This window comes from Rhea americana, unplaced genomic scaffold, assembly GCF_003343005.1.
Source record: "Rhea americana isolate MKP2758 unplaced genomic scaffold, rheAme1 scaffold_490, whole genome shotgun sequence".
NCBI lineage: Eukaryota > Metazoa > Chordata > Aves > Rheiformes > Rheidae > Rhea > Rhea americana.
The window spans coordinates 131,832-144,312 of NW_028186635.1; the positions used below are offsets into that span (position 1 = coordinate 131,832).

The 12,481-nt window shown below is 34.4% G+C and overlaps 1 protein-coding gene across 2 annotated transcripts in view; it reads right to left on the bottom strand.

The window, feature by feature from the left end:
* PSME4 (proteasome activator subunit 4) overlaps window positions 1–12,481 on the bottom strand; it is a 74,179-nt gene that overhangs the window by 9,577 nt on the left and 52,121 nt on the right. For both annotated transcript variants that reach the window (XM_085317257.1, XM_085317258.1), the window contains 14 exons: window positions 12,429–12,481; window positions 11,495–11,624; window positions 10,754–10,835; window positions 9,156–9,309; window positions 8,536–8,605; window positions 7,732–7,857; window positions 7,342–7,494; window positions 5,500–5,604; window positions 5,102–5,193; window positions 4,548–4,679; window positions 3,742–3,950; window positions 3,269–3,354; window positions 2,113–2,241; window positions 1,082–1,237 (listed from right to left, as the gene is read on the bottom strand). In XM_085317257.1, the coding sequence (XP_085173383.1) occupies window positions 1,082–1,237; window positions 2,113–2,241; window positions 3,269–3,354; window positions 3,742–3,950; window positions 4,548–4,679; window positions 5,102–5,193; window positions 5,500–5,604; window positions 7,342–7,494; window positions 7,732–7,857; window positions 8,536–8,605; window positions 9,156–9,309; window positions 10,754–10,835; window positions 11,495–11,624; window positions 12,429–12,481 (1,677 nt within the window). The remainder of the gene's footprint in view (window positions 1–1,081; window positions 1,238–2,112; window positions 2,242–3,268; window positions 3,355–3,741; window positions 3,951–4,547; window positions 4,680–5,101; window positions 5,194–5,499; window positions 5,605–7,341; window positions 7,495–7,731; window positions 7,858–8,535; window positions 8,606–9,155; window positions 9,310–10,753; window positions 10,836–11,494; window positions 11,625–12,428) is intronic.

Below are 12,481 nucleotides of genomic sequence, written 5' to 3' on the forward strand. Positions count from 1 at the left end.
TAGCCCAAAGAACAGTAAAAATGGTGGGAGAGGAGAGGAATGGAACTGGAAGTCAACACTAAAAATTTTTCAGTGTTTGAACACGATCAAACACACTTGAATTCATGCTGTTTAATACAAACCCTTATCAGTTCTGAGAGTTACTGACAGAGATTGCATCTTTTTGTCATGTTTCTATAACCTGGAAAAACATTACAAAAAATATATCAACAAGATTCACATTAGACACCTTTTCTTTGTTTCCTGAGTACCAGCTTGTGATCCTAATAGCTCTTCTAGCAGCGTGATCATACACAGCAGATTTTTAATAGTTTGCATGCACCATAGCCATGATTTAGGGTTTTATCTCTTCTTATTTGTATAAACTGAGTATCTCTAGCTCAGGAGACCTACTTGTCCATCCTACAAATTTCTGTAAGCTTAGAATTCTTTTTTTTAAATCACGTAACACTATTAAAACCAGTATCTGTTAGATAAATTCTGTCCTATTATGCATGCAACCTTTGCCACTCTGTAGCAAACCTACTCATTGTAACTGAAGAAACGTTTCGTTAGTGAGTGGGATGGACACAGAACGTATTTTTTAATCACCAATTAGTTGATACGATTACATTGAAAACAGACCTGCAGGGTAACAAACAGTGGTTTCATAGAATATTCAGGTTATGGCATTTTAGCTTGTTTAAAGTTTTCTACCGATATCCATGCTAATTTTTGTAGTATAATGATAATATTCCTATTTCAGCTGTGCTTGAAATTAGAAGAAACAATGAAACAAAGCAATATTCAACTGAAAAAGCAGAAACAATGAAACTTTTGATATCTTATTGCAAATGAAATTTTCTGAACAGCTGTTTTCCTGTAAAAAAATGAAGYATTAAAAAAATCCTATAAAGTTAGTTATATATTCAAAACAAGAAGAATGCTAAGCTAAAAATACATATTGTATTAAATTTACAACTGGTAGGGCTTTTCAGAAACATTGCAAAGCCAAGAAACTACTCACATGAAATTAAACATTTCACATCTGACTATTTTTTCCACCAGCAGTACGATTCCATGAGAAAAAGGGATGACTTACCTCAAGTTGTTCATCTTCCAGGAGTTTTATAACCAGCCATCTAATGTCATTGACTGCTTCTTCATTGTTGAGAAAAATAAAGAGATTGTAGAATACCATGGTCTGGAGGTAGGTTAATATGGTATATCTGGCATGCCAAGAATTGCTTCTTGCTGTCTACAAGTGAAAATACAAAGCAAGTATTAAAAAGTAAGGATGCCAAGAAAAGCAGTTACTTGATTCAAATCTTACAATATTAAAACAAGCTTCTGAGGACAGTTGCAGATAAAATTAAAATTAATTTTCCTCAATTCAGTTATTTTTGTTTCATATACTCTTAATTTCCAAAGCATACAAAGATTTAAAGAGTATCTAATACTGTAAAAGACAATCAGGCAAGTCCCTCCTTTYGATTCATTCCAGACTTCAGTCATTAGATAATATAAACAAACTATGTATTTTCTTCTCCTTGAGAATATAGAGTAGATATGKAAAGCAACAATTTTGCAAGTGTCTACTTTCATCTCCGCGTGCTCATGCATGTCAAAACTACTGAAGGTGTTAGGATGGATGCAGCCTGGATTACAATGCTGTCACTCTTATTTTTATTGTGTGTAGAGCTTACACCAGCTTCCAGCAAAAGGCAATTTTACTATTGTAGATCAGTCTTGAATGACTAGAGGAAAAGAGTGGATTTCTTTAATAGTTTACTATGTATATACTTTGTTTTCATGTAAGTCAAGAGTGCATTTTCAGTTTTGTTGTTTTTGAGAAAGTAGAAGTTGATAAAAATACTGAAAAGAATAAAAGGCTATAAACTACACAATTTTCTTAAAATAGTTTATTCTTTTATAGAGATAAGTTTGGAAGTGGAAAACAAATCTATTGCAAAGTTATGTTTGTAAGTATGTTATAAAACACTTCTAATAAACTTTCTCCTTTCATCTAGAAGTGAATCTGATTCACATCTATAATATAAACTTAAAAAAAAAAAAAAAAACACAGCCTGCATTAGATAACAAGAAGCTTTAAGCTATTTAGACCGGACTCACTTGTTTTAGCACCTGAAGTACCAAAGGCACTTGCTGAGGATACAGCAAACCCTGAGACATTAATGACAGACACATCTTAGCATCTCTTTTGAGCTCATCATAGCTATTGTCATTTTCCACTGGAGCAATCTATCGAACAAGGTGGGGGGACGGGAGAAGGAAAGAGCCAACAGTTAGAGTTACTAAATAAACACTGCTAAAAGCAAAATCCTGAAAGAAAACTGTCTCTTAATGAGATTAACAACAATAATGTTGAAACACTGTATCAACAACAAAAACCATGGAATATGTGAAATGAATCAAGAAATCCCTGTTCACTTCAGAGAAAGAGCATCTAGTGAAGATAAGCATTTCTGTACTGTGTCACGTTGCACTTAATTAATCTGTAGCTAGTCTGAAGCCTTAAGAAAGACTAAATGGGTGCTATTAAGACTTTGGTTACACATGGCAATGTTTTTGGTGGCAGCCAGTTCACTTCTGAGCAAGTAAATGTTTTCTTTATTTTGGGATAACATATATAAACAGTGAATTATCCAACAATAATATAAAGTGACATGTACCCTTTTCAGCATGCAAATATGCGTTACTTCAGATGCATAGCATTGCAGACACTTAACCACACAATCCTGCCTCAAGTCTGCCTTTAGCAAATGTCCCTGAATATTTCTTCCTTACATCAAATTCACACTTGGGGGCAAAATATTTAGTGATATCTTTTGAGTGCAAGGTAAATGACCCATTTTCACAGAAGAACAAGGATTAGAGATGTCAAGAAAAATGTAAGAGTAGAAGTACCATTTAGAAGAATTGTCCAACTATGGAACAAAGGGGAAAACAAAAACTAGAGATAATTATCAGAACAGAAACAACATGATTTATGAGTTAAGTACTCTTTCCCCTGAAAAATTCTACAAACATAAAGGACATACTCATCTAAAAGTCATTATTTTCAAAGAACAATGCAACAAYCTAGATGACTAGCTGTAAAGTTACATAAGCTTAACAACAACATTTGGGCCTCCTCAGTATACATTTGTTGTTATTGGTTTTGTTATTGGTTTTCTTTTTAAATAAGAAGTCCCTTGTAACTTTGATTTACGTGTAGAATGACTTCCTAATCAAACATGACCAGTARAGCAGCAATTGAAATGGATACCTTGAAAAATAATGGTAAAAGTTCAAGTTGCTCTGTAACAGCTGTAGAAAAGGACCGTCCTGCACTTGCCATCAACCACTTCAGAACTGTTTTTATAAAGAGAAATGATCACTGAATAAGATGGTTAAACAGAACAAAAATACACACACAGCCCCACTCCCCCCCTCCAAAAAACCAACCCACAGAAGTTACAGACTAAATTCATGGCAAGACTAGCGCGGAAGATTTCATAGAGTAGATCTGCACTAGCTGTTCAGTTTAACCCTGTATTCAGATATTAAACCTCATATTCTCAGCTATCTTTTAACCAGCACTGTATCATCTCAACTTTATAAACCTYAAACAGAACAGCAGGGATCTCTAAAGTAATAGAGAGATAAGAAGCAAAATTTTGTACTGCAACTACATTACTTGCAGGCCTCAACCATCATGTCCTAACATACTCCATTTCTTAACCTCATTGGGTGACTCACTAGTTTTCAGGAGTTTGATGCCCTGAGTTCGCTCATCTTGATCACCAATTCCATTTTCTTCCATAACATGATTCTGAATTTCTTCATCTGCTTCCATAAGAGGTTTAAGATTTTCAAGTATCCGAGTAGTGAATTCATRGACACGAGGAGACTTAGTTGCAGCAGTATTTGGCAAAGAAACATCTATCATGAATATGTAGGTCAAAACACTAAAGAAAAAAAAAATACACACACACACACAAAAGAACATACAGTTAACATGACTGACTACAGTTTAGAGAATACAGCTAAAAGTAGACAGCGATCAGTTTGCTTAACTTTATAGTTCAATACTTCTAAAATAAGATTTCCCTTAAAGTTATCTGGAAAACATTTGTTTTGCAGATATCTCCTATATAGATATATAGAATTCTATATAGAATCAAGCAGGGTTATATAACAGTCAGTGATCTACAACCCTCCCCCTGCCCACAGCAGCAGACTTGCAATTAGTTTTATGTTACTAAAATGCATTTTAAAAGTGTTCCTGTATATACGGCTTTATTACAGCATAGACACAGTAAATTTATAACTTTAGAGTTCTCAAACGTGAAAAATGACAGGCCATGTACAACAAAAGATAAAAAAAAAAAAAAAAAAAAAAAAAAAAAGAAGCTGTCAGAAGCTTCTGAAGCAAACTTGTTAACAATTTATGTAACCTCTATTTAGCAGTATTCACATACAGAGATAAAGCAGTAATTACGTGGCTATTCAGCTCCCCAAATAAACAAGTAGTAAAATTAAGAACTGCAGAAGAGAATACTGACCTTCCTATTCTCTCTCTGACATTTTTGTAAACCTGTGTGAGTTTAGGTTCCAAATACTTCAGCAGCCTGTGCAAAAGTTCAGGTACTCTCCACTCTTGTTGTGCAAGACCACCTTGCAGTACATAAAGTCGGCTACAAATCAGAACAGAATATTTGTAGTCATGTAAAGCTGCTCCTTCCTTTTCCCTGCCCCCCTGAAAGATATTTTTTAAATGTTTGGCGTGTCAATGCATTAGAGTTGCTGTGTAAACTGCATGTAAAGATGAATAAAAATTACAAAATAGAACACTACTGCAGCTATGCCAGTACCAAACCTTCACCAGATTCCATTAATTGGATTCAATTACATTAAATTAAAAAAAAAGTTAAAAAAAAAGAGAGAGTGCGAGTGCAAAAGCATGTGTGTAGGGGAAAGAAAATGCCACTGTGCGGAACACAATAAGTAGAAAGGAACCCTACTTCCAGTCTGTCATAATATCCTCTCAGTGTACTTTATCTGTACTTTTATTTTCCTCTTTATTCAACCACAGTAAAATAATTAAAATTCACTTTACCATGCATCTACAAATGATCCTCCTTCACCACTCAATGGGGATTCCAACAGCAGTTCAAATAACCAATGCAGTTTCCGGGGATCTCTGCTCTCCTGAAAATAAATAGGTATTAAAGATATAAAACAAGTCAGGAATATTAATGTAAATAATGTTAAGCATACAAATTTTTGACGAATGAGTCTCTTTATTTTACAATAAAATATGCCCAAGAGATACAAAGTTCCCTAAAAAGTTGCAAGATTTAAAATAGTCTATTTTCGTATTGCATTTACCATTTTCAGTTTTATCTGAAAAAATATACTGAATACCTCAATTCATAAAACTTATTTACATATTATTGTCAGGCTTGACCATCTGTATATAACTGCTATGAACAAGACTAAGAACAGAGTACTTACACAGGAAGTTGCTATGCATGTGCCCCAATCATTGTATGTTTCCACTGTAATGTTGGATAAAGCCGTTCGAAGCAATGGACAGAGAAGCTTCCAGAGTTTTTCTACCTGCTCAGCAGGAAAGTAAAATACAAAATTTGTTTATTCATGCATAAAATGGCTGTTAAATCTCTATGAACTCAAATCCTCCAAGCTTCCCAAAACACAGAAAAAATAATATTGTTTCTGGAAATAAATAGTATGGTAGTTATAAAAAGAAATAAATATAAAAGTCRGTATTTCAGAAATCATTTCAGAAATCATTTCAATTTTGTTTGCAAGGTGTTTGAAAACACTGTAGATTAAGTATGGACCATTTTCATGRGAATTTAAGTAAGATCGTATCAGTGACTGCACACACATTGCTTTTTATAGGATGGCAATTCCTGTACACCTTTTCTACCTTATATGGGCAGTACTATTTTCTCATCCCTTTCTGCTTCAGGGCTTCTTGAAATGTCTTGCTRTTGTAGAAGCCTCCATATACAAGGCTAGGTTGACCAACATTACTCCTGCCTCAAGGACTGTGTGTACTGCTAGTCTTCATCTCTCTGTACTCAGACCCAAGATGAAGATGGCAAAACTTTTTCGAACAGAGAAGAAAGCCTAAATGCAATTCTATCCAGCTATCATTACACCTGAGCMTATGATTTTGTCTGTGGAGTGTTTGGGGAATATAGTTTGTATGAATATTGGTCAATAACCCCTATCTCACAGGCAGGGATGAGCATTAGGGCAGAGTAACATGTTCAACCAGCAAAGCCGCTGAAGAGGCAGCTCATTCTCAGCCCTGAAAGTCAACTTGCTTGTATAACTCAATATAACGAGTCCCTTCTAGCCAGTTACTGCAAGATGAACTCCCCTAAAAAACATGATCAACTCCAGCTTTTCTAGTTTCCTGCAACATTTCATAAACCCTAATGTTTCCTGCTATCAACTATTAACACAGAGAAAGCTGAATGCAACTTCTCTTGTGAAATGTTATATTACATTTCTACTTTAAACACTCTGAAATACACTACATACACTCAGAACAGGACCAAACACAACATTTTTATTTAAAATAATTCTTTAGTCAGGCATTAATCCTTATCCAAGTCTTCACAGTATAACTAATTTCTAACTTCCTATGTCCTGAGTTCTTTTTTCTTCAGGGAACAGAAACACCTGGAATAGTTAAATCTGTAACTACAGGTACTTCACTGATGCAATCAAGTCACAGAAAGCATACTGTAAAGAAATAACTTTCTTCGTTAGAACTTTATTCCAGATGATAAACAAATGTAGAGGGTGAAAGAAAATACATAAGATCAACTTGCAGATCTAAGACAGTTCAGAGGATTTGAAATTAAGTAGCACAACATATTCAGTATGGTAAATTAATAAAACATTTCTTAAAGAATTACTTTTTAGCATAAAGTGCCTTTAAAGGTACTTTAGACCTCTAGGTCCAGATAAAATAAATACATAGTAGTCTGAAGTGGACTTAGGCACTTACTTCAATCAGAAAATTCTGAATCATAATTAAGAAACAYTTTCCATCATCATTTCCTACTAGTTAGCTTTGCTAACCTTTTACTGTTGTTCTCAGTTTTATTCTAATACCACCTAGTATTAAAAAAGGCAACAAACCAAGCCATGAACTGCACTCAAACTTCAGCAATGAATCGTTAAATACTGCAACCTGACCTTTCTTGGAGTTAGACAATACACTGGAAGTCCTCAACTTCACAGGTTTACGGGTGTTTAATTATTCAAACTTATTCCTTAGCTTTCATAAATCACTCAAAAATACTACTACAGCACCTTCTCAAATGTCCAGTGTTTAGAACCTCTTATTAAGCCAGCTATAATTTCAGCCACACATCGCTGGGTACTTTCATGGGAGTCTGATACAAGGCGTTCCAAATGGGGCTGAAGAACTGGCAAGAAGGCATCATCAAAGTTTCTGAAAAGGCCCTACAAAATAAGAAGTGAAAGTGTGTTCTGTAGTTATTAGTCCAGAGTTTTCTTTGTAAGAGGAATATAAGGACTGTGAAGCATTTTAGATTTGAATACATAGAAAGTGAAACTTTGGTTTTGTAATAGAAATATACCCAAGCGTCCACAGAAGAACGTCATTAATGGAACTAATCAAAGCAGTACACCTTTAGATCAAGTGTGCTGGAATTAATATAGTTATCAAAATCTAGTTACCTTGAAGAGGCAAAATCTGCGAGGATTAAATTTGTCTTTTCCTTTTCTGTCTTCTAAAGACAGAAACTTTATTAACTGCTCAACAAACTTGGAATCAGAGAAGTGATCATATATAATTTGTTCTGCCTGTAGAAGAAACATAGGGATTAGCTTTGAAGTACTTAACTATTACAGTGATATTCCCACTTTCAGAGTCTCATTTTCCATTTTATTCTTACATTTGACAGAAACCATGCCTAGATTATCCATTTTTCCTCTCATTGCGCAACAAGCATTAGGTAATATTTTCAAGTTACCTGATTTTTACTTCCTTTATTGACTTTGGATGGCCTTTCCTTTCATTCACACAACCCCTACAGAGAAGTCATTCCCACTGTCATCAGTTACCCTGTTCCAACTCTGATAAAGATTTGAAGGGGATCAAAAAGGTGCTCATTAACATAGTAATTTCAGGATCACTGRCAGTGAAGCTCTAAAGCATTGAAATAATCATTTCTTCTTGTGTGCTAACAAAGTAAGTATGGAAATAAGTAGCAATATACTATAGAAAATTGTCCTTTGAGGAACCTGGCTTCAGAATAGTTATCATCTRTTGTTTATTGAGAAAGTCATTACATCCACACTGACATGACACCATGTAGCTGAGTTCATTGTCCAGCTTGGTTTGCAATTAAGCAAATGTTTCCACACATTTTATGTAAGCACACTCCAAACACCAGGCAGTATTTAGGTTAGAAGAGAGACGAGAATTGTAAGTATGGAGCCAAAAAAAAAAAAAAAAAAAACCACTCTGAAAACCCTTACCTCTGTCAGCTCATCTCTCCTCCGTCCAAGCTTTGGTTGCTGCTCAGCTGGAGCATAAACTGTCATAGTTCTGAATATTAAAAAAAAAAAAAGCCCCAAAGTAAAATAACGCTTATTGATAATTTTCTATATGCTCTATATTAAATACGATTTATTAACTCCTAAATAGCAAAACTTAGGAGAATTTACAAYGTAAAAGCTTCTGAAGTATATTGTTATAAAGATATTACAGTAAACATCCAGGATTGTTCGTGATAGAATATCATGCATATTTTGCAAATACGCATTTTTTATACACACATGCTTCATTTTAAATGACGTACTTCATTTTAAATCAGTGCACAATTTTYGACATAAGCAGTTAAGCAGTCAAATTTAAGAAGTGCTTATAGTACCCACAAAATCCAAGGAGAGACAGGTAGAAAATAAGCAATAATCACTCAAAAGCAGAAAYAYTRAAACATGTAAGGAACACAAAAGAAAAAATAAATTACATTTTAGAGTTTCAATTCAAAAAATAGTTTAAACTTAATAAACATTATTTAAGCTTTCACAAGTTTCTTTTTCCTCCCTTGACTTTCACAGTTCTATGCCAATGCCCACTGTTTAATAATACTCACTGAGGCCATGTATAATATCCCCAGTGCGTTTTCTCCACAAAACAACATGACTCCCAAGCTTCCTTAGTCTTTGGTAAACTCTGACTGTCATAGTGCAGCCACTGGTTATCTAGTCTGTCACCAGCCTGAATTCTGGAAGGCTTAGGGTTTCCACCTGGTTAAAAAGGAATTTTATATTCTGTCAAACTTGTTCACTGAAAGTCCTGGCAAATGTTACATTTTACTTTTAAATAGAAGCTATTACGAGTTTTTATGTCATTGTTAAGACATTCTTCCCATCAAGTATATATAGAGATAGGTCATTAAACTTTTAATTGGAGRTGACTCTACTAATTTGGAAAAGGTGTTTGTTTTTTAATATCATTTCTAACATGATAAAAAACACTCAAAAAAACAGCTTCATTTTATGAATATTGTTGCACCTCTGAACGGTGTAAGATGGAAAGGGAAGGGTTTATCTGGCTAGAAGATGCAAACCCACTGAGSTCAGTTCTGAACTGCCCTCTGGAAAAGCTTTTCTTCATAGGAGACCAGGCTTTAGTTTTAATGTAGTTTTTATTATAGCTCAATTAGCTTGTAAATTGAGCTGGCTAATGAATAAGTTTAAGAAGCATCTCCATCCGTAGTTGTATGATTACAAGTTTTAGTCCAGAGTGAACCAATGTATCTTAAGTTTGCTCAAGTGTTTAGTTCAGAAAAAAAAATAGTTCAAATGCTTCTTATAATGCTGCCTCTTCTCCAGCAATTCTGGTGAAGTAGGGTGTAAAAAAAAAAGAAAAAACAAACAAACAAACAAACCCTATTTTTCTTAACTAGATTTTGAGAAGGTCCCATACGGAAGTGATGAGGATTAGCTATATCTTATTTCAGTTACTGGGTCTGTCTACTAATGTTTATCAATTTCTTAAACAAAGGGGATTTAAAAAAAGAGCATTAATGCAAAAGCTAAAATAAAATAAAAAAATCCTCTAAGAACAGCAAGAATTTGAGACTTATGGGAACTCCTCAGCGTTGGCAAAAAGCAATAATGCAAATATCCTGAAATTACATAACAGAAAGAGATCAGAATAAGACTGTTCAAAAAAACCGTTGAAGTTTTTGCCTGGAACTATTACACTACAAGCACAAGGAAAAAGTYTGAGTTTTGAGTCAACATTTTTACATTAACTGAATATTTTGAACAGGGCTTTCTGTAGTACTGATTCATAGAACTTATATCATTAGGAGATTTAAGTAACACTGTTAGAAGTAAAAGAGATTTCTTAATTAGTTTATATAAACGTGCCATAAGAAACCATGAAAAAGTGAATAAAAAGGAGGCATATAAGAAGTCTCCCAAGTTACAAAGCTTCCTGAAAGAATGACCATGGCCATGACTCTGAAGCTTTCCACACACTACAAACAAGCAAATAGCTTAATACACATTTGCAAGTCCAACACTGTTTAAAAATACCTGTTCTGATTGTATTACCTATTTTGTTTGCTTAAAATATTAACAAATAAATGAAGTTTGTGAGTCTATGCTTCATTTGACCAGAAAAATACGCTTTTTAAAGAACTTTGTTAGTAGAAGATTTCTTATTTTAGATAAAACTTACTGATTTCATAAGGGCAGATGGGCACTTTCTTGTGTGTTCTCTTAAGCTGCTTGAGGATACCAGCCACTGCAGAGATGGCCACCTAAAGAAGGAACTGGAGATTAATTTTCCATTCCATCCACTTATCACTACCAGGATGTGTCTACTCATCTCATCACAAACACATTCTAAGCCAGTGACTCAGAGATTCACAGGAAAGGAATGAACACTACAGGGAATTTTGTCACTTCACTGGCTGATACTTCCCATAAAGCAGTAAACTTGGTCATTTCAGGGGATACAAGGCAAGAATTAACTGTGTGTCCTTCAGAGACCACAAAAACCTCCCTACTAATCATTTTCAAGACAAAAAGGAGGTGGCTATTACTTTCAAATCTCACTCAGGAGACAAGCAAAATGAAGACTACAAATATAAAACAGCAGTGAATCCCTTCTAAGTAATAAGCTGTAGATAGCTTAAAAAAAACTGCAAATGAAATTCCATAAAAGAATCCTGAAGTTGAAAAGAATGAATGGTTACATTACACATTTTTCGCACTTTACAAACTCTACATCATGTTTTATGGCTACAGCACTGACAAAACTGTCACCTGCTTGGAGCAGGAACTTTTATGCATATGTGGCTGAAGGGGTGAGGACAGATGTTCGCCCCCACCTAGTCAGCTTTATTACAGCAAAACAAATGCCTGATATAAAACCCAAGGACTTGAAAATCAGAAGATGTAATTATGTTGTTTTTACCTTACGGACTACAATTGCATCATGGTTGAGACACTGCACAAAAAATCTTATAGCACGCACAGGCAGCACCCTATCATCCCTCAGGAGCAGGGATAGAAAGCCAATACTTATGTGCTCAAACTTCCAAGGACTAAAAGAAGAAAAAAAAAACAGAATTAAGTAGGAGGTAGTTGCAAGTACAGCTTTTACACAGATACAATTATACAGTTTATAATTATGTAAATATCTGGACTGACATATGTAATGTTCTATGCCATTACTATATTCAATGGGCTTAACTGCTGCTAAAGAAAACCTCCAATGTTCTAGGAACACCTAAATGCACTTCCAGTTATACCCYAGGGAAAGTGTCAAGATTAAAAAGGCGTTAATTAATGTAAAATGTAGACCTATAGATATATTTTCCTAGAGTCTAACACAAATGTTATGCTACCAATTAAAAATCTATTTAGATTTCAGTGTTATGCGCTCAGGAACAGCTTTTTTCCACAGAATGAACAGATAAAAAGGTCAAACTAACTAACAAAGCTAAACATGAAGATATGATTACACCTGACATTAATTAATTTAGTTCCCAATGAGAAAAAATTTAAGACTTATTCTTTACCTGGGAGACAATAATGCAAGATTCTCCTACATTGATCTATATCTTCCTGTTTGGACAAGTATAAATCATATGCAAATGCCGAGACTTACAGAAATACAATTCATGCAGATACATTTGCAAAAAAAACTTACCAAGTTGGTCACAATAAATAAGTTGTCCCATCTTTATGCCAGATTGCTGACAAACTGCATTTGACAACTATCTCAAGGGTGAAAAATATCATTCAATTCCAATCATGTTAACTACACTTCTTAATGCAATTGATATTTATTCATCCAGCCACCTCCAATTCACCCAAAGGAAAAATTTTCACACAGAGAGACTTACAGATTTCTTTGTTCCACACAGTCCAAAAGCCTGTTGACCAAATTTTCATAGTG